Below are 25,638 nucleotides of genomic sequence, written 5' to 3'. Positions count from 1 at the left end.
TTGCAGAACGGGGAGGATGGGCGATGCAGTAAGGAATCTATCACTAACTAATGTCTCTTACAGATATATCGTTACACAAGTAAGTAACTTGTGCATCTGAAAGAGACACTTTAGTGATAGATTCCTTACCTTACAATAGATATCCCAGCAATACCAACCCCGGTGGAGGGTCCACGAACAAGATTACACTAAAAAGTCACGGAGCACAGAACGGCCAAAAAAGCTGTCTCTCCGGACAGGACTGTCAAGGCAGTAGTGTTTGGTAAACGTGTGCAGTGAGGCCCACGCAGCTGCCTGACAAACGTCCTGCAAGGGAACGCCTCGTCTCAAGGTAGTAGTGGCTGCCGTTGCCCTGGTTGAATGGGCACACAGCCCCACAGGAGGCTCTTTCTTGGCCAAGGAGTAACATGCTTTTATGCACAGAACGAACCATCGGCAGATGGTCCGCTTGAGCACCGCCCAACCTTTTTTGGCGCCCACTGAGCCAACAGAGAGTTGATCATCCACGCAGAACTGTTGTGTACGCTGCAGATAGAATGTGACAGCAACTTCTGGGTCCAAACAATGGAGTCTCTCCTCTTACCTTGAAGGAGGCGGAAAGAAGGTGGGCAAAGAGATGGTCGGCCCGATGTGGAAGGGCATGATAACCTTTGGCAAGAAAGAAGGACGGGTCCTCAGAACCACCTTGTCCGGATGAATAGAAAGGAAAGGAGGTTTGGAAGAAAGAGCCTGGAGCGCACTCACTCTTCTGGCAGAGGTGATAGCTACCAGGAAAGCCGTCTTGAGAGTAAGAAGATGTAAAGGGAAGTTATGAAGGTGCTCAAAGGGAGCGCACATCAGCAAAGTCAAGACAAGGTTCAAGTCCCACTGAGGCATGATGAAGGGCACAGGTGGAAACGTGTACGTAATGCCTTTAAGAAAACGGTTAACAACCGGGGACTTAAAAAGTGAAGGCTGATCTGGAAGCCGTAGGAAGGCAGAGATGGCCGAAAGATAACCTTTGATTGTGCCCAGAGCAGAGCCCTGTTGGCCCAAGAGGGAAGGAACAGAAGAACTTCAGAAAGAGGGGCAGAAAGGGGATCCACAGTCTTAGCTCTTCACCATACCACAAATCTGTTCCACCTGCAGGCGTACACCGTCTTAGTGAAGGGCCTCCTGACCGCCAGAATGACATCACAGACTTCGGGAAGAAGATCAAAAGGTGTCAACTGTCGCTGCTCAATAGGAGGTGGAGACTGGACAGGTTCGGGTGGAGGAACGTCCCCTCCTGCGACAGGAGATCCTGCCGAAGAGGCAGACCGATCAGGAGATTGAAGCTCATATTGAGTAGCTCGGGATACCAGACTCTCCGAGTCCAGTCCGGGGCCACAAAAATGACTTGGGCCTGGTCGTGCCTGATGTCAGTCAGTCAATCACTTTTATTCGATTTTTGAAAATCATAAAAAGACACAGGATAAAGTTCATAAAATACACAAAATATAAAAAGACAATCTCAAAAATATGTACATAATGTATTTACATAATGAATCATAAATCATATCATCAAGGAGAATATTTTTAAAGTGACATGTGCATAAACAATATATACAATCCAAATGTTTAAAAAGACTATTAAAACATCATAATATCTGATATCTGTTATAGATACACTTAAGGTATTTCGTTTATAATTAATCCATTGTTACCTTTACTGCGCATTTTGTTGATACGTACTCCTGCTACTAAAAAATTAGCAACATGAAAAGTGATTTGTGCATTGTGCAAAAGTTGCAGAAATAGGAGTGCCGGCCTAACCTGTAAAAAGCCAGCCTCTCTAAGGATGGGAACAAGATATTTTCTTCTTATTTTAGCGTAGTGATCGCAAAACATAATAAAATGTAATGTATCCTGAGATGAAAAGTGATCACAGTCGCATGGCTTATTGTTATCAGGAGTATCCCATCTGTAGTATGTGCCCAACAGAAAATTTATTAAATTCAAACGAAATCTAATGAAAAGAAAGCGGTAAAATGGTTTATTAACAAATACCAGATATGGTTCTGGACCTGGGACAGTTTTAAGCGCAAAATTTCTTCTCACCGTTGTTTTATTTAATTCTATTTCCTCCCGCTTTACTGTAAAAAAAATTATCAGTGATGCCTTTATCGTTTTGACATCCTCCTTTTGGATGCCCTCAGGGGAGTTAAAAAGATCAATACGACCCACCTTGGTTAACATTGTTTTTACGTACGTCAACCATGGGATCTTTAAGGCTCCATCCATACTTAAGCAATCTTCAAGGATTTTATGATTTAATGAAATCTCATCGTTTAGCCAAGTTTTTAGCCAGGAAATGACAGGGGCGGATTTTATAACGTCTGAGACATACCCAACACCCAGCTCTGAATGGATAGTAAAGGTGGGGGTAGACTGGGGGACAGTGAGTAATGATCTGAGAAACCTGTTTTCTGCCCTCTGAATGGGGACTTGACTTGTATATCCCCAAATCGAGGCCCATAGGTGGCGATCACCATGCTTTTAGCGTTATACACTTTAAGAATGGCGTTCGTTGGTCGTGACCCCAATTTCTTAGCGAAATTCAAGATGGCTCCAGCAGATCTATTCACTGCATTCGATTTGACCTTATGGTGAACACCCCAAGTACCTTTATCATCGAATAAGACACCCAAATAAGTAAAAGAAGGGACCCTATGTACCTCCTTTCCTGTACAAACAAAAGTTATGGGTTTCTTTTTTCTGCCATTGAGTCCCATAATCATAACATGTGATTTTTGCGTGTTTATTTTTAAATCTAAGGAGCTCATGAAGTCCCCGAAAGAGGCCAGTAACTTGTTAAGGGCAACACCTGTTCGTGCCAAGAGGACCGCGTCGTCCGCGTACAGGAGGACCGGAATGTTAATCTCTCCTGCACGCGGAACATCGGCCCCCAAGGCAGAAAGCACCGGCTCAAGTGTGTTTATATACAGTGTGAAGAGGAGAGGGGGAAGGATACACCCTTGCCTCACTCCACTCTCAGAGTTAAAGGGTTTAGTGCATCTTCCATCCCTGGTAACTCTGACCGATGCCTCCAATCCTTGGTGCAGATCAGCCAAGAAGCCTACTAATGAACTCTCTATGCCTATTTCCAAAAGGACCCCCACAGCCTTGACCTGTTAACCAGGTCAAAGGCTGAGGAGAGATCCATAAATGCCATATATAAGGCCCCTTTTTTAACAACGGTATATTTGCTGATGATCAAATGCAAATTAAGGCACTGATCCAATGTGCTTCTTTTGGGCCTAAAACCATATTGTGCGTTAGATAAAATTCCCCTGCCTTCCAACCAAGATGTTAACCTCCCCAAAATGACTCTGCCCAAAATTTTAACCGCAGAGTCAATGAGGGAGATAGGTCTATAGCAGGCAGGGTCACTCTTTAGGCCTTTTTTAAAAATCGTTACGATAATAGATGTAGCCCAGGACTGTGGGATCGTACCTGTCCTGGCGGAGTTAAACACATTCGTCAGGATCCTAGCCCAGAATTTAGGTGCCGCCTTTTACAGATCCGCCGGGACCCCCATCAGGGCCCGGAGCCTTATTTTTGGATGTCTCATGTATAGCTTCTTCAATTTCCTCTGGTTGGAAAGCCTCAATTATATCGACATTGGGATGAGTCGGGTTATCCTGTGGTTGGTCAGATAGAGGATGTCTATAAATATTGCCAAAGTGGGATAACCACAGGTCGTCAGGTATGACACACTCCACGGGATGACTATCTACTCCTGAGAAGTATGGATGGTTAATCACTTCCCAAAATTTGGAGCTATCCCGGAGGACCTCTGGTGATTGAAGATCCAACCATGCCTGTTCCTTAATGTCCTTCCTAATGTAAATGGCCTGTTTGTACTCCTTCCTAAGTTGTATTATGGTGGATGTATTTCTTGGTGACTCTTTTAGTGCCTTTAAAAGGGCAGAGTGAGCCCTTGAGCAGTTAGAATCAAACCACCGTCTAACTTTCTGTCCCCCAGTTTTTGTTTTCAGGGTTAGGTCATTATTAACTTGTTGACATAGTCGATTAAAGGCCTGTACCATAGTAACATTGGGAGAAAGGGGGTCCAGACAAATGCCTACCTCCTTTTCAACTTTTGTTAGGACTTCTTTTAAAAAGCTAATCGGTGTATCATTAGACCATTTTAACCTTCTCCCCTTATCTTTGGTTATTAAATTTATCACTGTTTGTACACAAGATTCTTTAGAATCTTTAAAATCAATCAATCCGTCCTGTGAGACCTCTAGTACCACAGGATTGTGATCACTAAAAATAGAGTCTACAACTCTATAGCTTAGAATAAAAATCAAAATAAATGAAGAAATAAAAATAAAATCTATGACTGAGCCTGTGTCTTTCCCCTTATATGTTATTGGTCTTGGTCCTAATGGACAGCAACTAGATTCATAGAGATAATGGGTGGCCAAAAAGTTCTCCAAACCCTCCCCGCCTTTTGTATGTTCAAAATGTGTAAGAAGCGCGAGGGGTGGGCCATCCTTATCATTAACCATACAGTTCCTACTACAAAGGTGAGTGTTAAAGTCGCCCAGCAAAATAATCTCAAAAACACATTTACATAATTTATAATTTTCCAAAAATTCCTGAAGTAATAACAAAAGTTGGTTAGTGCTGACAAATTCAGGAGAGTTATAAAAATTAATCAACAGGATAGTAATCAAATTTGACATTGACAATTCTACAACCAAGAAGTGTGGTGAGCAAGTCTGTAGCGGTTTGGCTTTCCCTTTCAGATTGAGTGAGATTGATGTAGATAAGCCGCCTTTTGCTCTACCCGACGCACTTGGTGTAGCCAAAATATTAAAATGAGCAAATCCATCTAATTCAAAGTTGTTATCTATATCCCAGGTTTCCTGTAGTGTAATAATATCAAAATATGAGATAAAACTCAACCAATTCTCATCCTCAGCCTTAGATCTTAGTCCTGCGATGTTCCAACTGAGGATCCTACAGGTCTTCCCACTCGCCAATAGGGGGGTCTGGTTAATGTCATTTATCTTCTCTAGTCAAACCAGATTATCTGTGGGTGAAAGTGGGGAATAACGATTAGATAAAGGGACACCCTTTGTGTATTTGTTATTCAACTGCGATGTCATTGTCGTGAGTCGTGGAGCATGCTGAGTGGTAGGTACTGAAGGCCCAGCCTTAGATTGCATTGCAAAATCACATGGCCCTAGAGTAGGACTGCTTTTGTTCCCAACTAACTTTTGTGTGGATAAAGTAGCTTTTGGGCCCCCCCGCGGTGGGTAGAAATATCCCAGCGGGAGTGGCCTGATTGCATTATTTGTTATCGGTGATCCATCCCAAAATAATTTATCTGCCACTTATTTGTCCGAGAAATTAATGACTATACAGTCTCCCATGATGTTCTTATTTCCATGTCCAACCCACCCCACCCTTCTAGCCATAATGATATAGGGGGTAATATCAAGTTCACCACTGGAATATTGCTTACACCATTCCTTAGATTTGTCTAGGAGATCTCTGGTAGACTCTCTCTCATTATGGGACAAGGGTGGAACACCACCTATTACTGCTACATAGGGAGCTGCTGGGGTGGTAAATGCAGTCTAACAGTGCTAGTTAAATTATGGTTAGGTAAGTTGTGGGCGTTATTAAGGCCTAACACGGTGTTTTCCTGTGTGGTGGATTGGGTACTAGCGCCACAAATAGGCACATGAGATGAAGTTGACAATTGAGTTGATGGAACAAGTATTTGTTGTAATTGTGCGTTAGATGGAATAGTTTTAATTGTAGTGCATTCCATTAACTCCACGGTATGGGTAACATTAGACTTAGTTACATCATTTGATATTTGCTCTTTAGCTCGAAAATCATTAATGAATGTATCGATTCTCTCACACCTCTTTAGCAATCCCGCCAAGCAGCTATTCAGGCAGTCCACAATGTCTTTACCAATTTCTTCCAGTATTGGCTTGAGGCGAGCGGTAACCAAGTCTTCCAGTTTGTCCCCCATAATTAAACAAATGTCTTTAACAAGGTCCTGATGATGGGAAGTGGGAACACCTTTCCTCCCACTTTTCTTGGATTTCTTTCTGAAACTATTGGGGGACATATTCTGTCCCAAACCCACATTCTCAGTGTGCTGCTCCGGTAAATTGGTGATGTCGAGGTTACTGGCAGGCAACTCCTCAGCCGAGGGGATTACCACCGTGGGGTGTAAGGGTTCAGTATCAGCGGGGCTAGAAACTTTGCCCAGTTCCAATTCCTTCTCGGCATTGGCAATTTTCTGATTAATGGCTCCTACCGCTGATGTAAGGTATGAGATAATTGTATCTGCCTTGCGGGGGACTTTAGCATCTTTAGCCCCCTGTCCCTCAGGACCCAAGTTTTTTCACTTACCCATTTGTCCGGCCAAGGGGGGTGGCCCGGCCTGGCCTCTTCTGGCCCCTGACGGCCACAGACGGCCCGCCCTCTGCCCGGGCTCAGCCCGGCGCTGCCCGCGCGCGTCCCGCGGGGCGGGAGAAGCTCCGCGGTGTTATGGCGCCAGCCGGCGCTGCAGGAGCGTCACGGGAGCGCCGTGGGTCCGGGGCTGCTGGGGGATGTAGTCCCTGGCCCTCGATGTTGTGGATATGCTGGCCGTTTCCCTCACGGCAGGTCTCCTTCGTGCGCTGGCCGTTTCCCTCACGGCTGAATGGCAAGGTAAGTTGATTAGCAAGGTCCCCACCGCCCCGCTCGAGCTCCGCGGTGTTATAGCGCCAGCCGGCGCTGCAGGAGCGTCACGGGAGCGCCGTGGGTCCGGGGCTGCTGGGGGATGTAGTCCCTGGCCCTCTATGTTGGGGATATGCTGGCCGTTTCCCTCACGGCAGGTCTCCTTCGTGCGCTGGCCGTTTCCCTCACGGCTGAATGGCAAGGTAAGTTGATTAGCAAGGTCGTGCCTGATGATCTTCAGCACTCTGGGCAGAAGTGGTATAGGCGGAAAGGCGTACAACAGACCGCATCTCCACTCGCGACGAAAAGCGCCTGAGCGAGTGCGGTCTTGGAAATTCCTACGCGCAGAACTGATGATGTTGCGCATTCTCTTTGTGGCGAATAGATCTAACCAAGGTTCTCCCCACTGCAGAAAGAGACCTTGCGCTACGTCCGAGTTCAGATGCCATTCGTGATCCATCAAGCACCAGCGGCTGAATTTGTCCGCCCTGGCGTTCAGAGAACCTGCCAGGTGTTGTACCACCAAAGTAATGCCTTGACGTTCCAGCCATTTCCAGAGGCGCAGAGGCTCCTGACAAAGCGTCCAGGACCCCACCCGCCCTGCTTGTTGCAATACCACACCACATGGCGTTGGTGTTGTCCATGAACACCTGCACCACACTTCCCTGGACCGAGGGAAGGAATGCCTTCAGTGCAAGTCGGATCGCCCGCAGCTCCAGAAGGTTGATATTGAGCCGGGACTCCTCCGGAGACCAGAGGCCTCTGATCTCCGCCGCTCCCATGTGGCCTCCCCATCCCAGGAAGGACGCATCTGTCACCACTGTGTGCTCCAGGTGGGGAATGGAGAGGGATCTGCCACTGACCCAATCGCCGTCCGTGAGCCACCACTGCAATTGCCGTGCAGCGCCCTCCGAGATCTGGACGTGATCGGGCAGGTTACCCTGATGCTGTGCCCACAGGAACTTTAGATCGCACTGAGGAGCCCACATATGCCGACTGGCATGCATCACAAGCAGGATGCAGGAGGCCATCAGGGCCAGCAGCCGGAGGGTCATCCTGACTGAAACCCGGGACAGAGGCTTAAAGATCGGAATCATAGCCTGAATATCCCGGACTCGCTGCGATGAAGAGGAGCTTCTGATAGGGACTCAGGTACGACTTCGGCACGTTGATGCAGAACCCCAGCAAATGCAGGAGATCGGCCGTAGTCTGGAGGTGGGTGACGACTGCCTGGGGCGAGCCCGCCTTTAACAGCCAGTCGTCGAGGTAGGGGAAAACTAACCCCCCGGACCTACGCAGATGAGCTGCGACCACCGCCATCCCCTTCATAAACATCCGAGGGGCATTGGTAAGGCCAAAGGGGAGCACGGCAAACTGAAAATGCTTGCGGCCTACCGTGAACCACAGGTAACGACGGTGGGCTGGCAGGACGAGGATATGAAAATACACGTCCTGCAAGTCCAACGCTACCATCCAGACTCCAGGGTCCAAGGCAGCCAGGACCAGAGCCAGAGTTAGCATCTTGAACTTCTCCTCTAGGAGGAAGCGACTGACATCCCGGAGGTCCAAGATGGAGCGCAAGACCCCTTGTCCTTCTTGGGGACCAGAAAGTAGTGGGAATAACAACCACTCTCTACTTCCTGATCGGGAACGCACTCGATGGCCCACTTGGCCAGGAGGGCCCTGACTTCCTGACGGAGAAAAGCCAAATGATCCCCCGACAGGCGGTGGAACCGAAGCGGCATGGCCGAACACAAAGGGGAGCGAGTAACCTTGGCAGATAATCTGCAGCACCCACTTGTCCGATGTAACCCCACGCCAGTGGTGGAGGTGGTGGCGGACCCTGCCACCCACTGGCGTGGGGTGCTCCCTGAAGCTCGAATTTGGAAGATTTGGAAGCGGTAGCAGCAGGGGTGGAGGTGGACTGACCCACGCGCTGGTTCCTAGACCCGCCCCTGCGGAATCCATGTCCGCGGCCACGCTGAGGCTGGTTTTGCACCAGCTTGTTGTTAGAGTAGCGTGCTTGGATGCCTCTGCCCTGACCACGAAAGGAACGAAACCCAGTAGTGGCAGGGTTCTTAGTATAAAGGCCCAAGGACTTGGCCATGGCCCGCAAATCTTCCAAAACGCTCCAGGGCATTGTCGGCTTTATCGTAAAAGAGGCGGGAGCCATCAAAAGGCATGTCCATGAGTGAGCTCTGGACATCGGGCGATAACCCAGTTGAACGCAACCAGGCATGGCGCCGCAAAGCTACAATAGTGGAAATCGCCCTGCCGAAGGAATCCGCCGTGTCCAGACCACACCTGATGGCAAACTTCGCTGCATCCTTGCCCTCCACAATCGCCTGGGAAAGGACAACCTGGACCTCCTCAGAGAACTGAGGGAGGACCTCCGTGACCGAATCCCACACCGTTTGAGTGTAACTGCCCAACAAGCAGGCGGTATTTACCAAGCGCAACCCCGCGCTGGTCGAGGAGAACAACCTCTGGGCATATTGATCCAGCTTCTTAGAGTCCTTATTCGGCGGAGCCGTGGGAAAGGCACTCTGCGACGTAGAGGCCTGAATGACCAGGCTCTCAGGTGTGGGGTGAGTGGTTAAGAAGTCTGGAACACCGGGCACTGGGCGCTGGCGTCCAGCTGCGTTCTCATCCACCGGAGCCCCTGAAGCCGGCCGCAACCAAGTGCCCAAAAGGACTAAGGTAAGGGCCTCATTGAAGGGGAGCAGCGTCTCCGACGACGTAGATGCCGTCTGGAGCACCTCCGTAAGGAGGTTGGTCTTGAGGGCCAACGTAGGGAGGTCGAGGTGGAGAGCCTCCGTGGCTTGACGCAGCACCATAGTGTAGGAAGGGCCCTCCTCCATAGTAGGCAGGGGTGATGCAAACTCTGGGTCAGAGGAGACATCAAGCTCACCCGCATCGTGGAGATCATCCACCCAATCCTGCTCGGAGTCACACTGCCGCGCAAGGGTGTCCTCGGAACCGTCCCAATCCTCATCCGGCTCCGGAGTAGAAGGAGCCAGCCGTGGCACCGGCCAGGGCCGGAGAGGCGGTAAGCGGCACCAGGAGCGGCGCCGGCCAAGGCCAAACTGGAGCCGCCTCCTAATGCGGATCCCAGGTCGGAACGAAATGGTCCGAGAACCGGGGCAGGCACGGGATAAACGGCATCCAGTGCAGCGCCTGTGGCAGAACCAAGGACGACCCTGGGGCTGGAATCAAGGTGCAGCGCCGGAGTCGGAGCCAGCGAAATTGCACCTTGTGGCGCCGGAGCCGAGGGCGCTGGATCCAGTGGCACGGAGGCTGGCGCCAGAGGCGGTGCCGCCGGGCCAGGATCTGGATATGGGACCGGGGGTCCGTAGGTGCGCCGGCAGGAGCCCAAGGCCTAAACAGGCGGTCCATGGCAGCAAGAAACTCTTGCAGCTGTTCGGGAGTCAAGTCAAGTCAAGTCAGATCATTTATATAGCGCGCTACATACCCAGAGGGTCTCAAGGCGCTTGAAGAAGGGTAGACCTGAGTAAAGTGGGTAGGCTTTGCCCCTGCGGCTCCAGAAGAGTCGCAGGGGCAGAGCCCCTGTCCCCCGCATCAACCTCCATGGAGTCACGGGGGGGGGAGGGGGACGTCAGAGAGCGAACACGCTTCTTTGATTTCTTACCGGATTCCGAAGGGGAAGACTTTGAATCCGAGTTGCGACGGCTCCGGTCCCGCGAATGGTCCCGCAAAGGGACCCTAGACCCATAGCGGCAGTGAGAGGCGCCGGACCTCCAGCAACTTCCGGCGCCTCTCCCGTAAAGCCTTCGGCCCATAGCCCGGCAGTCCCAACAATCCCTGGAGTCGTGATCATTATCCAGGCAATTGAGGCAGATGTCACGGGGGTCCGCCAACGACATATTACGGTGGCACGACCCACAAGACTTAAAACCGGGCATCCCTACGTGCACCAGGAGACAAGAGAAGATGACAAAAAGTCTAAAAAAAAGTGGTAAAAAGCGACCGAGGTACGTGCTCAATCCAGATCTGCGCTTTTGGCGTGGAAAAAGAAAGAACTGACATCAGCGCGCATGGGTGGCGCCTAAGTACTCTCCGTGACGTCACCTCGGCGCCTACGACGCCAGTGACGGACGCGGAGCCGCAGGACGCCACCTACTGGCACGCAGGGGTACTGCTAAGCACAAAAACTTTCCGGATCCAGTCTGACGCCTAGGGAATATTCTAAGGTAAGGAATCTATCACCAACGTGTCTCTTTCAGATCTATAGCTCCACTAGAAAAAATCTAACTCGCCATACTGAGTGGGCGAATAGATTTTTTGGAGGCCTGGAATATGACCGACAGCACCTTTTTCTCACTTGGATTCAAAGTGACAGGATAGGGTTGAATCACAGTGCCCCATTTACTAAAGGACTCAAAACGGGAAACTGGAGCAGTCACAGGAGCAGTTTAGTTATCAGAACCAAGACAGGCATGAGATTTGCAGCTCAATTTATGTGAAGGCAGCAACTGTTCAGTGACATACAACTAAGCACCTCATATGTGTCTGTGACTGAGATCTGCTTCCTGCACTCACAGGATGTCATGCATCCAGTTGTTTTTAGTGGACATTCTTTCCTAGCACAGTCAAAACAGTTTGTAGACATCGAAAAACTGAAATATGGGAGTCTTGGTTTGATCTGCATCAAATGGCGCAGAAATGAGAAACCAATGTCAGTGAGTAGGGGAGGCACTTCTGTCCGGCTCTGCTCTCTCTCTTCTGGGCCAGTCTGGAGTCAGCGTGGAGCCGCATAACGCCACCTAGCAGCTCCAGGGCACTGCTTTGTAAAAACTCTGGATTCAGACTGCTACCTGAGGAATAATGTAAGGTGAAGAATCTGTAGTTGGAAGTATCAACCAGAAACCTTATCTTTGTAAGATATACCGCCTAGGAGCCCAGACATCAAATAGACTGTACATAAGTATGGACACAGAATCTTTTATAGTACATACGACATAGATGAAGAGATCTTACCTTCAGGAGAACAGATGGATGGCAGATCGGTGAGGATGACCAGTGCTGCCTCAACCAACCGGCTACCATCCTCCAAGAGAGGCTGCGGGCTTGTTGCTTTTCCCTTAGGGCCACCAGCCAGCTTAGGATTCAGCTGTGGTAACTGCCGGATAAGAATACAGAGGCACAACTCCAAAGCAGCAAAGACAAGAGAATGGCCTGGCACGAGCCCACCTGTATCTCGACCCTCCCCAAACTCCGGCAACGTCTCCTTCTCCTCAGCACCATCATCCACTGTAGGAGAAAAAGAGTGAACGTTTTAGGAGGGTGAAAGATGAGTGAGTAGAAGTGCAGGGGATAAAGGGATATCTGAAGAGGAGTAAGCAGTTGAGTGAACAATAGTATGTAAGAGACGAGGGGAACAGAAAGGTGGTTGGGTGGAAGAACATGATCAGAGAGGGAAAAGCCAAGAGAAGGAAGAACAGAGGAGCGTGAGGAAGCGAAGTAAGAGCTGACAAACATGGAGGTCAGAAGTATGGGAATGCTTTGTTCATCATTCAGCCCTGTTGGCATTGTAACCTGCAGTTGTCTACAAGCAAGATCTCTAGGAGAAACAGCTCTTATAACTGGTAGAATGTATGTAACATAGTAGCTCAGCAGCCTAAGGAAGGACCAGGTCAAAGATGAGTAACCAACACATCCCATTCCAACTGGGCATCTCCTCTCCATCACTACTGAGAGACTGGACAGCTTCCCCTCCTGTGCTGCAGCTTTTGTTCTATATTACTGTGACCAGCCAGGTGGCCTTTCCTCCTCCCCTGGTCAACATTTGCACATGTAGGTTAGCCTGATCTCTCCAAAGAAATGGTCCCAATGCCTACAACCCGGCATCCCCAGATAAGCGTTTTCTCCTTGACTGGGCAGTCCCTATGACTACAGATCTGCCTCCTCATCCACAAAGCAGCCCCTATGTCCAAAGAACAGCCCTTACTCCTCTACTGGGAGCCCCTACTGCCACAGGACAGCCTGGTCATGGCAGGCCTTGCACTGACAAATGGGTGCGTTTCACAATGCGATTGAGGAACAGTTTAAGTCATCCAACCCAAGTCAGTGGTATGAAGTACCTGTTCATCTCAGTGGGGAGAGGTGTGGCGCCGCAGCCAGAGCGACTGACGCTGGAATCTGGGGATCACAATTCGATTCCCGGCGCTGGCGTGAGATTAGCCCAGCACCGTGTGACTCTGGGCAATAGCTTGCTTAATCTTCCCAACGGCCCCCAGCGCCTGGAGACCCTTACGGGTGATTGTTCGCGCTTTACAAATGTGGATTAATAGTGTTGTGTTGTTCATGAGTAACTGAATGTAGGCAAGAAGCTCTCCCCTGGGAAACTTCTACAAAATAGCAGCCTGCTGCTGGTAAGTAGTCTCTCCTCACTTAAATAATAAAATGTTTCTATCCCCCACCAGTGAATCAGTTTGTCTCCTTTCTTATAAAAGCTCATTTTTTTGCAGAGAAGTGTTTCCTCACACATCAGATTGCACCCCTCCCCTCACAGACTCTGAAGCGCCCAACCTGCTGCACTCCTGCGCCGCTCCTTGACATGCTCCTGCGTGGCTCCCAGCACCTGCTGAGCTACTTCCAGGGCAGCGAGCTGGATGTCTGGGTATTCGCGTGTCAGAAGAAGTCTGTGTAGCACACTCAGTAGCTCAATGGCCAGATTCTGAAAGGGAAGGGACATGCAAACTCAGACCAGCATTGGAACAACAGATCACAGTCCAAGCACAAACCTTCCAACTTCAGACTGAACTTTTATCAGCAAATCACACACATGAAAACATTAATGAAGCAAGAAAAACTCAGAACAGACCATGAAACAGCAAATCATACAGTCATTATCAAACCCTTCCAAAGCTCCCTAAAGAACGAACATTAACAAAGGCAAATCTGTCACTCTACTTATTTTTATGTGAGATCTATCCACTCAGTCATGTGCTTAGTGCCAAGGGGCACACAGGTTATTAACAAGGACACATAGTCCATCCACCTCTTAGATAAAAGCCTAGATAAAATGTTCTTAGTTACGTGTCAGATCTTTGATTCAGCAAAAATGAATAAGCATTGATTGTGCTGCTTAACCTGGTCTGTTAAACTTGGAGTGCGGTCCGCTCCATCTACTAGTTTGTCTACGAGTCTCAATAGTTACCCTAGTATTCTTATACCAGCAGTTGTACCAACAACCAGCTATATTCCACCCAACAAAGCCTCTCTGCAGGTAGTAAACCGGGTCCATTCCTTTTCATACTATTGCTTCTTGTACTAACCTTTCTGATGGATACTTTGAACCACACATTCTTCACTGTAGAACATTCCCCAGGCAGCAGGCTGGATCCAGAACATTTAGTAACAGTGATCCTGAGGGCCGCTAGGTGACATCATGCTGCCCCGAGCTGCCTCAATGCTGCCTGAAGTCGATCAAGGGGAGCTGTATATAAGCTCCACAAAAATGGGCGCTGAAGTCAGTTCCTGTCTTTTCATTCCTTCCAACGTGGATCCAGAGCTCTGGTCCCGAACTGTTGGTTTTTGGACACATTCCAATTTTTTTTGCAGTAAGCTGGGGAAAGATGCCCCTTTGGAATGCAACACGATTCACGCATTGCCATGAAAGCAGATACTGGTGATGGACCTGCATGACGTGTGGCTTTGGGGCCTGGGTTTGGAAAATGACTACGCATAACAACCGTAGCAGCATGAAATACAATATAAGGTTCCTGGCAACACAACGCCTGAATTTCACTCACCCTGCGGGCCGATGTGATGGCCACGAGGAACGCCGCCTTCCAGGACAGGTCCTTCATCAATCTGGACAGCACCACATTCAATTCCCATGAAGGTGAAGGGAGCCGGACAGGAGGGAACACTTTCTTCAAGCCTTCCAAAAAATTCTTGATCACAGGGATCTGGAAGAAGGAAGTCTGAAGGGCATTTCCTGTAGGCAGTCAGCGCAGCGAGATGCACCTTAATGGAATGGAAATTAAGGCCAGACTGCGCCAAATGCAGAAGATACGGAAGGATGAAATCTTCCTTACATGTCGTTGGATCATAGTTCTTGGACTTGATCCAGATGCAGAATCTCTTGAACTTGTAAGCATAGGAAGTCCTAGTGGAAGGTCTCTTAGCCCCCTTCAGTAGGTCCATACAATCTTCTGGTAGATTCAAATGGCCATATTGCACTATCTCAGGAGCCATGCCGCCAAACTCAAAGACGAGAGGTTGGGGTGTGCCATCTGCCCCCCGAACTTCGTGAGAAGGCCCGGCCGGCACGGCAGCCGTATGTGAGGAAGGAGGGACCGGTGAAGCATGTCAGTGAGCCACCAATGCCTGGGCCATTCCGGGGCAATCAGGATCATCCGCGCCCTGGACTGGGACAGCTTGATGAGCACCCCCGGAATCAGGGGAATGGGTGGAAAAGCGTACAGAAAGCTGTTCGAGCAGTTGATCCTGGCCTGGCCTTACTATTTGACACAACTGGCTGATCACTCAGCTGGGGCAAGGTGGTGTAATCACCCTTTGCTTTAGATATAGTATTCCTATATCTAACCCTAAAATGGACACATATCCTCCTATCAGTCACTCCTATGGCAGGCCTTATCAATCCTGAAGGCAGAGTGCTTGGAAATATGTGCGATGGTGCTCTAGCATGAGCTGAGCCTGTCTGCAGCTTTCGGAACCATGCCCTTTAGATGTTTCCATGATAGTGCCATACCGTATACTCTTAAGTGCATTATAATCCTCGTGGTTAATGCTAACTTTGGTTTGGCATTATCAAAAACATGTCGAGTAAGGTGTCATACGATTTGGAATATTACCCCCTCGCCAGTTCTGGCGACAGGGGTAGCATTCCACCCTTTTAGAGGGACACGACATGTACAGAACTAGAACCCCGTTTAAAGTGAACCAGAGCCTCAGCATCACAAAATGGATGCTGCTGCCACAGACAAGTCTGACCTTCTGTTGCTGGAAGTCCTTCCAGCAAGGTAGGCCTGGACCAAGGGTTTCCTGCCTGGGGAGGTGCCAACACCTCCCCAGACAGGACTTTGTGTATCCAGATAGGCAGGGCTGAAAGGAATGAGACATGCCTGGGGCACACAAGGTGTCCCTGTGCATACCCAGCTTCAAACCAGTTGCTGGGGAACTCCAGCCCCAGCTCTGGCGCGAAACCTGACCAGGATAAGGAGTGTAACCACCCTCCTTCCTGGTCCCACCCATGGGAGCGACCTAGTCGCTAGTACAGCCCCCTTTAACAGGATAAAGGTAGGAGCTGTTCCCATTCCAAATTAGATTATCCTGAACAACTCTACAAAGAAGAAACTCTGGACTTCGACGTTCTGCTCGACAGAAGACTGAGAAATGTCCCTTGTGGCCATGGAGTGACCACCCTGCATCCGCAAGCAACCTAGTGATTCACTTTGTCGTCCTTCCTGGCGGAACCAGACTTCAGAGCCCGATGAGACCCGGACTTCCAGACCTCTCTGAGTGCTTTGGGGATTGAGAAGCCCCAGCCCCGAGCAGCTCCTGCAGCGAAGACCAGCCCTCCAGCATCCACGAGATCTACGTGGGGCCCTTCTGCTTGATTGCTACTCGACGTGTTGTCTGGTCACTTGCCGGCTGGCTAGTGGCCTCCTAGACGACGAAATCTTGAAACTACATCGCTGGTCTGGTTGTTCCAGACTGGTCCTTGCTTCCCTGCAGAGGAGAAGTACCCCGGACCCTCCTGGTCCGCACCAGACGCCATCTTCACTTGCCGCGTGGGTTACATTTGCCAAGGCCTGTTGACTCAGATCCTGGAACCGACACCGCCGACAGCGAGAGCCTGCGTGGGACAGCTCCTGCCTCCATCCTGGTAGTTGACGATGCCTCCTGGTTCACGTGGCTGCAGAGTCAAGCGTCACCTATTCCCTTGATCGCGACAACATCATCTGGTTCCTTCCTAGTTCCACTCTGGTCACTGGCTAGTGACTTTTAACACTGTCCCCCTCTGCTTTCAGGTCTCCATCTTCTTCGATCCGCCCTTGGATCACTCTGGACATCTTCCTCCTGGTCGCCTGCAGCATCTTTTCTCCAAGGCTCCATTGACTTCAACAAGGAAACCAGACACACTTTCACACCTATGCACCCGCAGCCCGTGGGTGAGGTAACAAGAGCATTTCGGTGCTCATAGGTAGATTGACTCTCCTAGTGTCCAGGTATCCTGTAGTTTTGGTCTCAACCAGTCGGAAGGAGTAGTTTCTGTCCTGTAACTCCAGTTCTGTAGTAGGGGTATCTCTGTTATAGTCATAATCTAGTGAATAGTCCCGCCCATGTGCGTGGAACCCGGCAATCCAAAATAATCTCTTAAGTTGTCAAAATAATGCAGAAACTGCAAAGACACTTAAGAGAGAATTTAAAGACAAATAATGCAGCCTATATCCACAGGCTACACTGTCCAGTACTTCAACTAGAAATTCCACCAAAATTCACCACACACAGTACAGCCTGCAAGTTTCTACCATAGAGAAACCTGCCTCCCCCAGTCAAAGACTCAGGAATGATAGAGAGGAAGGCAGGGACAGACAAGCCCCATAGGCTGCCATTATGTGGCTTAAATAGGATACTGTGCCTTTAAGAGAACTTTCCAGAACTTCTCCCAGTATCCCAGAATGCATAGCAGGTCCCTCTTACTTCAGTTCTTTTTGAAGGCGAAGCACGCCAGACCTGTCGCATTCTTGTATGATGAAAAAATCTCCACCGGGGAGGAGGGCGGGCGCTTATGACTATAACAGAGATACCCCTACTACAGAACTGGAGTTACAGGACAGAAACTACTCCTTCTGTAGTAGGGGATCTCTGTGTATAGTCATAATCTAGTGAATAGAATGGCAAGCCCATCCCCACACCAAAGCGGCGGTGGAGAATAAATACATAACGCCACTACTGTGCGAACAAATTTCGCAGCGAAGCCTGGCCAACCTGAGCATCTGCCCTGGCGTCAGTGTCCAGGCAGTAATGCTTAGCAAAGGTATGAACCGACTTCCAAGTGGCTGCCTTGCAGATTTCAGCAATCGGCACGTTACGGAGCAGAGCCGTCGTGGCAGCTTTGCCCCTGGTGGAATGAGCCTTAGGCTTACCTCCTAAGGTCTTATTAGCCTTTTGGTAACACAATTGTATGCAGGACACAATCCACCTAGAGATGGACTGCTTCGAGGTCGCAAGACCCGTCCTGACCGACCCATAATTGATAAACAACTGGTCAGACCTACGAATATCCTTGGTTTTATCCAGATAAAATTTCAACACCCTCCTAACATCCAGGGAATGGAGAGACCTCTCCGCTGGGGATGAAGGGTTCTGAAAAAACGTAGGCAAAGTTATAGTCTGGTTGACATGAAAATCAGAAATAACCTTGGGAAGAAATTTAGGGTGAGTACGCATAACAACCTTAGCAGCATGAAATACAGTATAAGGTTCATTACAACACAACGCCTGAATTTCACTCACCCTGCGGGCCGATGTAATGGCCACGAGGAACGCCGCCTTCCAGGACAGGTGCTGCAACGAAGCCTTATGAATAGGTTCAAAAGGCTCCTTCATCAATCTGGACAGCACCACATTCAATTCCCATGAAGGCGAGGGAAGCCTGACAGGAGGGAATACTTTCTTCAAGCCTTCCAAAAAGTCTTTGATCACAGGGATCTGGAAAAAGGAAGTCTGTGAAGGGCATTTCCTGTAGGCAGTCAATGCAGCCAGATGAACCTTAATGGAATGGACATTAAGGCCAGACTGCGCCAAATGTAAAAGGTAAGGAAGGATGACATCTTCCTTGCAGGTCGTAGGATCATGGTTCTTAGACTGGCACCAGATACAAAACCTCTTCCACTTGTAAGCATATGAAGTCCGAGTGGAAGGTCTCTTAGACTCCTTCAGTAGGTCCATGCAATCATCGGGCAGATTCAGATGGCCATACTGCACTATCTCAGGAGCCATGCCGCCAAACTCAAAGACGAGAGGTTGGGGTGCAACATCCGTCCCCCGAACTTCGTGAGAAGGTCCGGCCTGCACGGCAACCGAATGTGAGGAAGGAGAGACCGATGAAGTAGGTCCGTGAACCACCACTGCCTGGGCCACTCCGGGGCGATGAGTATCATCCGAGCTCTGGACCGGGCCAGCTTGATGAGCACCGCCGGAATCAGGGGAATGGGAGGAAAGGCGTACAGAAAGCTGTTCGTCCAGTTGATCCATAACGCATTCCCCAGAGTCCCTTGTTGGAAGTATCTGGAGGCGAAGTCTCTGCACTTGCTGTTTTCGGCGGTGGCGAACAAATCTACGTCTGGAGTTCCCCACCTTGCGAAGACTTCTCCTAGTACTTCGTCGTTTATGACCCATTCGTGGTTTTCCTGCAGCTGTCTGCTCAGTGCGTCTGCCTGAACATTCTGCACACCTGGTAGATGGGTGGCCGTTATCGTCAGTCCTCTGGCCAGGAGCCAGTGCCAGATCGTCTGCGTCTCCTGCGACAGGGTGCGCGATCTCTAGCCCCCCTGCTTGTTGAGGTAATACATCGTGGTGGTATTGTCCGTCTGTACAAGCAGAGAGTTGGTCTGGAAGGACGGAAGAAAGGCCTTCAGCGCCAAGTGAACAGCCCTGAGTTCCAGGAAATTGATGTGATACGTGGTCTCCATCGGTGACCACGTGCCCTGAATCTGTAGAGTCCCGGAGTGCGCTCCCCATCCCAGAAGAGACGCATCCGTCACGACAGTCTGCGTGGGAATGTCCTTGTGAAAGGGAATCCCTCTGAGGAGATTCTCCGCCGAACACCACCACTTCAGAGACTGAAGAGCATGCAGCGACAGTCGAATCTTGTCGTCCCAAGATACTTTCCTCTGATCCCACTGGTCCTCCAAGCACTCCTGCAACGGTCTCATGTGCAGCCGTGCGTGTGGCGTCAGGAAGATACAAGAGGCCATCGATCCCAGTAGAGAAGACACCGTCCTCACTGTAGTAGATGGAGTCGTCATAAGAGCCTGAGCCTTCCGAAGGAGTGATAATCGTCGCTCTTCCGAAGGAGACACGCTTGCTGACAGCGTATTGATGGAGGCTCCCAAGTACTGTATGCATTGGACCGGAGTCGGGACAGACTTGGCCATGTTGATGTGCAGCCCCAGCTTGTTCAGGAGAACGCACGTCTTCTGGAAGTGTGCTCGTGCTTCCGAGAAGGAGGATGCCTTGATCAACCAATCGTCCAGGTAAGGGTAGACGAACACCTTGGAACCGCAGGAACTTCCTGTGTTTGCGTGCAATGGGCACATGGAAGTAAGCATCCTGTAGGTCTATAGCTCAAAGCCAGTCTCCCTGTTACAACTGAGGATAAATCTGATGCAACGACAGCATGCGGAACTTTTCTCTGCGAATCCATTTGCTTGCCTGCCGCAAATCCAGAATGGGCCTGAACTCGTTCTTGTCCTTCTTGCGAACCAGAAAGAACCGGGAGTACAGACCTCTTCCTCTCTGAGACAGAGGTACATCTTCTATCGCCCTTTTCCTTAACAGGACATCCGCTTCCGCCTGAAGCTCGCGCAGCTGAAACTGCGAGCCGACCGGGGGAATAGCCGGAGGAGGGCTGGTGAATCGAAGACTGTATCCATTGCAAACAATATTCAGCACCCACTTGTCCTGAGTAATTTTTCTCCACTCTGCCAGAAAAAGTTGTATGCTTCCCCCTACCGGAGTGGGTAACGGATCCGGGGGAAGTAAGTTCCTAGGGCCTAGACCCCGCCTGGCCCTTGGGCGCTGGAGCCGACTGCTGGCCTCCCCTGCCCTTCTGCCGCTTCTGGAACGGCTTACGGAACGGCTGCTGCTGTTGTGAGTGCCCCGAAGCCTGTCCTCGTCCACGGCCTTGTCCGCCGAACCGCCGTTGGAAGGGGCGGTACTGCTTTTTGGTCTCTTTGGGCTTCTCCAGGCCCACAGCCGTCAGCGTTTCTGACTCTGCCTTCATGCGGGCCATTTCATCATCCGCATGCTTCCCGAAGAGGGTCTCACCGGAGAACGGTAGATTGGCCACCCTCTGCTGTGCGTCCGGTTTCAGGGACGTAAGCCGGAGCCAAGCGTGGCGCCGCTGGTTGATTCCGTGGCAAAATCCATGAGCCGCCAACAGGGAAGAGTCCGCAGCCGCGCTGATTATCTGGTTGGCCACCAGCATCCCCTCACTCAGGACTTCCATGAAGTCTTCACGCTGCTCCCGGGGCAAATGCTCCGCAAAGCGCTCAAGGGAGTCCCAGAGGGCGCGGTCGTAGCGTCCCAACAAAGCCGTGGCACTTGCCGCCTTCATGGAGGTAGCGGAAGTTCCACAGACTTTCCTCCCCGCCGAATCCATCCACCGAGATTCCTTGTCCGGGGGGACCGTGGAGGTCGGGGTGGTGGCATGCTGCTTGCGGGCCGCCGTGACGATGACGGAGTCAGGCGGGGGCTCAGCTCTCAAAAAGGCCGGATCCGAGTCGGGAGCCCGGTACTTCTTTAGTAATCTCGACGGAGCCGCCCTCGTCACCGCCGGGGTGAGAAACAGAGCCATAGCCGGTTCTTCCAGGCCCGGCACCAGAGGCAGGAGAGGACGAGACAGATGCTTCTGATGTAGAGTCTCGAAAATGACCGATGTCTTTGGCGTAGGCACTGTCAGGGATATGCCTAGCTTCGCCGCGCCCCTCAACAGGACGTCCTGAAAGGCAACCAGGTCATCTATCGGGGAGACACTGGTGTCCGGTGACCCCGATAGGGTAGGTGAATAATCCCTGGTCCCAGACGACCTCGTGTGTGAGCGCGATTCGCGCCTCCTATGGCGGTGCCGCGATCGCGTGGATGATCTGTGCCGCGATCTCTCCTTCCGCCCAGAGCGAGAGCGAGACCTGCCAGCTCGTGGGCGCTCCTTTGGTTTCCTCGGGGGGGTCTTCCGTGGTTCATCACAGGGTTTCTTCGGTTCCTCCCGGGGTTTTGGTTTCGGAGTCCCTTTAGGAGGAACAGGCAGGGACGGCAAGGAAGTGGACCTCGGAGGAGGAACCTTCGGCTGCGGTGTGGGCCCATGCGGAGGGATCGGAGGTGGAGAGGGATCTCCTGAAGGCAGTGGTGGTTTGGGTGGAGGGTCCTCCTTAGGCACGGGGGGAGGAGTAGGAGTCCTGGGCCGAGACGGAGTGTACACTTCCTCGTACACCGAGCCCGGTGATCCCTTAGGCGAGGGGTGCGGAGAGCCATCCCCATCAGCAGGCGACCTCTTCCTCTTGCGACCTCCACTGGACGCCGCGTGACTCCTGGGACTAGAGTCCCTTTTCCGCAGTTTTGGAGAGGGTGACCTACTCCTCGACGCGGACCGCTGTCTGCTGGACGCAGAACGACACTTCTCCGGCGTCGAATGACGTCTCCTGGACTCCGGCGTCGAACGCCGTCGACCCTCTTCTCCTCGGCGTCGAACGCAGACTCCTCGACGTCGACCTCCTCTTTCGCGACCTCTCCCGTCGTCCTCTCGACGAGCGCCGCCGTCTTGATGATCCCGACGTCGAGGAGCCCCTCGACGTCGATCGGCGGTGTCGCCTCGACGGCGATCGACGGTGTCGCCTCGACGACGACCGACGGTGTCGCCTCGACGGCGAGCGTCGGCGCCGCTTCGACGGCGAGCGTCGATACACGTCACTGTGCCTTCGTCGACGGTAGGAAGATCTCGACGTCGACGACGACGATGACGTCGGCGGCTTCTCCTTCGCCGTCGAGCCATCACGCCGTCTCGACCCGGAGCCCCGGGGAGAAGGGGAGCACGCCGTCGTCATCCCTCTCGACGCCGTCGTCGATGCCATCGACGTCGACGGAGAATGGGACCGATTGCTGGACTTCCTGCCCCCGGGGAGCCCCCCGGGGGCCTCAGCAGAGGCAGAGGGAACCTTCCCAGGCTGCCTAGACCCACCTGCAGCCCGCAGACGCCTATCCTCCAGGCCAGCCAGCCTGATCTTCAATCTGTCCCTCAAGGTCCGAGCAGAAAGCTGCTGGCAGATTACACACTCCTCAGGGACATGATCTTCCGGAAGGCACACGATGCAGACCTCATGGGGATCACTCTTGGCCTTCTTCCTCTCACATGCTGGGCACTTCACAAAAAGGCCAGGCATCTTGGAGCCCCAAAACACCTAAAAACAGCACAAAAGGGAGAGGAGAGCACCAAGAAATAAACTGTAACACTTTTAAAATTCAAAAGTGCAAAAACAATTCCAATAAACCCTTGAGAAAGGGAGAGCTCAATGCCAGGGTCCTGTAAGCAGGAGCCGGAAAAAAGAACTGAAGTAAGAGGGACCTGCTATGCATTCTGGGATACTGGGAGAAGTTCTGGAAAGTTCTCTTAAAGGCACAGTATCCTATTTAAGCCACATAATGGCAGCCTATGGGGCTTGTCTGTCCCTGCCTTCCTCTCTATCATTCCCGAGTCTTTGACTGGGGGAGGCAGGTTTCTCTATGGTAGAAACTTGCAGGCTGTACTGTGTGTGGTGAATTTTGGTGGAATTTCTAGTTGAAGTACTGGACAATGTAGCCTGTGGATATAGGCTGCATTATTTGTCTTTAAATTCTCTCTTAAGTGTCTTTGCAGTTTCTGCATTATTTTGACAACTTAAGAGATTATTTTGGATTGCCGGGGTTCACGCACATGGGCGGGACTATTCACTAGATTATGACTATACACAGAGATCCCCTACTACAGAACTGTCCTTACTTACCTATTTTGTAAATTGTTCGTGCCCTTTGACTTTGCATTGAAACCCGGGTGTGTGTTCTAGCAATGCACACGCGTTCCGTGGGCATCCTGCTCCTTCCCTAAGGTTAGGGTAGTGTAGCCCCAGCGATTCTACAGCCTCTGGGCATACTCATTTCTTCTATCGTTCTATATAACCCATTTACTTAGTATATGGTTTGTCGTGCCCCTAGGTCACCATTGTAATTGTGTGACTTACTGCAAATGCTACTTACCAGTATGCATCTGTTCTTGGCATGTAGGGCTGCTGACATTCATATCTGTGCATAGATCGCCGCCTAGTGTTGGGTCCGGATGATTGCACATTGTTGTCCTGGAAGAGTCTTCGAAGTATCACGAGATAGGTGGCTCCTCCCCTGGACTACAGTGCGCATGGGCATCGACTCCATCCCCAGATTGTTTTTAGCCATTGTGGCCAAGATGGAGTGAAACGTAGTGAGTGATGACCATGCTATGAGTATATATGTGAATACTGCAGCTGCTACAGGCGCCGGGGAGGAGGGCGGGCGATATGAATGTCAGCAGCCCTACATGCCAAGAACAGATGCATACTGGTAAGTAGCATTTGCAGTTCGAGGCATGTGGGCTGCTGAATTCATATCTGTGCATAGAATACATAGCAGTCCCTCCATTAGCGGCGGCCGCCCGTGCCAGCTGCAGCAGTTTGGAAAAGTGTCTTGAGAACAGCCTGCCCTACAGCTGCCTGCTGTTTGGAGTGCACGTCTACGCAGTAATGCTTAGTAAATGTATGTGTGGTAGACCATGTGGCTGCTCTACATATGTCCTCTAAGGGAATGTTTCCAAGGAAAGCCATAGAGGCCCCCAACTTTCTGGTGGAGTGGGCTCTTGGTGGAATGGTAAGAGTGCGTTTTGCCTTTGCATAGCAGATTTGAATACATTTCACGATCCACCTAGCAATACCAGCCTTGGAAATAGGGTTACCTTTGTGATGTGGCGCAAAGGCGACAAAAAGCTGCTTAGTCTTTCTAAAATCCTTGGTCCTATCAATGTAATACATGAGGGCCCGTTTAACGTCAAGGGTGTGGAGCATCTGCTCCGCCAGTGACTCGGGATTTTGAAAGAAAACCGGCAACTCAATGGTTTGGTTGATGTAGAACTGAGACACAACCTTGGGTAGAAATTTAGGGTTAGTGCGGAGCACTACCCAGTTTGAATGAATTTGGAAGAAAGGCTCTTGGATTGTGAGGGCTTGCAGTTCACTAACCCTCCGTAGCGATGTAATTGCTACAAGGAAAGCCACTTTCCACGTCAAGAACTGAATCTCGCAGGAATGTAGTGTCTCAAATGGAGGACCCATCAGTCTTGTAAGAACCACATTCAGGTTCCATTCAGGAGCTGGTGGAGTCCGTGGCGGAATGACTCTTTTGAGGACTTCCAGAAATGCTTTGATGGCAGGCACCTTGAAAAGTGAAAGGTGCTGTCTATTTTGGAGGTATGCGGCCATCGCAGACAGGTGAATGCGAATGGAAGTATAGGCCAGATTACACTTGTATAGATGGAACAGGTAACAGATGATGTTCTGAATAGAAGCATCCAGCGGATCAATGTTGTGGTTTGCACAATAGATGACAAACCGCTTCCATTTTGCCGCATAGCAGGCTCTAGTAGTGGGCTTCCTAGCCTCCCGAATGATGTCCATGCAATTGGGAGGAAGGTTGAGGTAGCCAAACTCTAGGACTTCAGGAGCCAGATCGCCAGGTTGAGCTGTTGCGGATCTGGGTGCTGAATGTCGCCATGGCTCTGAGTCAGAAGGCTGGGTGTGAGATGTAGCCTTTGATGCGGTACCACGGACAGTTCCAGAAACGTGGTGTACCATGGTTGGCGAGCCCATGTTGGAGCAACTAGGATGAGAGTCATCGAGTGTTGCCTGAGTTTGCGTGCCACCAGCGGAATCAGAGGTGCTGGGGGAAAGCGTACGCAAATTTGCCTGACCAGTTCATCCATATCGCATTGCCCTGCGACTGTGGGTGTGGGAACCTGGCGGCGAAGCTTTGGCATTTTGCGTTCTCCCTTGTGGCGAACAGGTCTATCTCCGGATGACCCCACCTTTGGAAGTACGGTTGGAGTACAGATGGATGTATCTCCCACTCGTGCATTTGGTGGCTGTGCCT

At 50.9% G+C, this 25,638-nt stretch overlaps 1 protein-coding gene across 4 annotated transcripts in view; it reads right to left on the bottom strand.

Annotated features, from left to right (window-relative positions):
- The window catches only part of HEATR5A (HEAT repeat containing 5A), a 502,340-nt gene that overhangs the window by 81,983 nt on the left and 394,719 nt on the right, over window positions 1–25,638 (bottom strand). For all 4 annotated transcript variants that reach the window (XM_086936964.1, XM_086936962.1, XM_086936966.1 and 1 more), the window contains 2 exons: window positions 13,267–13,414; window positions 11,716–11,988 (listed from right to left, as the gene is read on the bottom strand). In XM_086936964.1, coding sequence (XP_086793090.1) covers window positions 11,716–11,988; window positions 13,267–13,414 — 421 coding nt within the window. The remainder of the gene's footprint in view (window positions 1–11,715; window positions 11,989–13,266; window positions 13,415–25,638) is intronic.

This window comes from Lissotriton vulgaris, chromosome 9 (assembly GCF_964263255.1).
Source record: "Lissotriton vulgaris chromosome 9, aLisVul1.2, whole genome shotgun sequence".
In the NCBI taxonomy this organism is placed as follows: Eukaryota; Metazoa; Chordata; class Amphibia; order Caudata; family Salamandridae; genus Lissotriton; species Lissotriton vulgaris.
The sequence above is the reverse complement of the archived record's forward strand: the minus strand, read 5'-3'. Positions and strand labels throughout refer to the sequence as shown.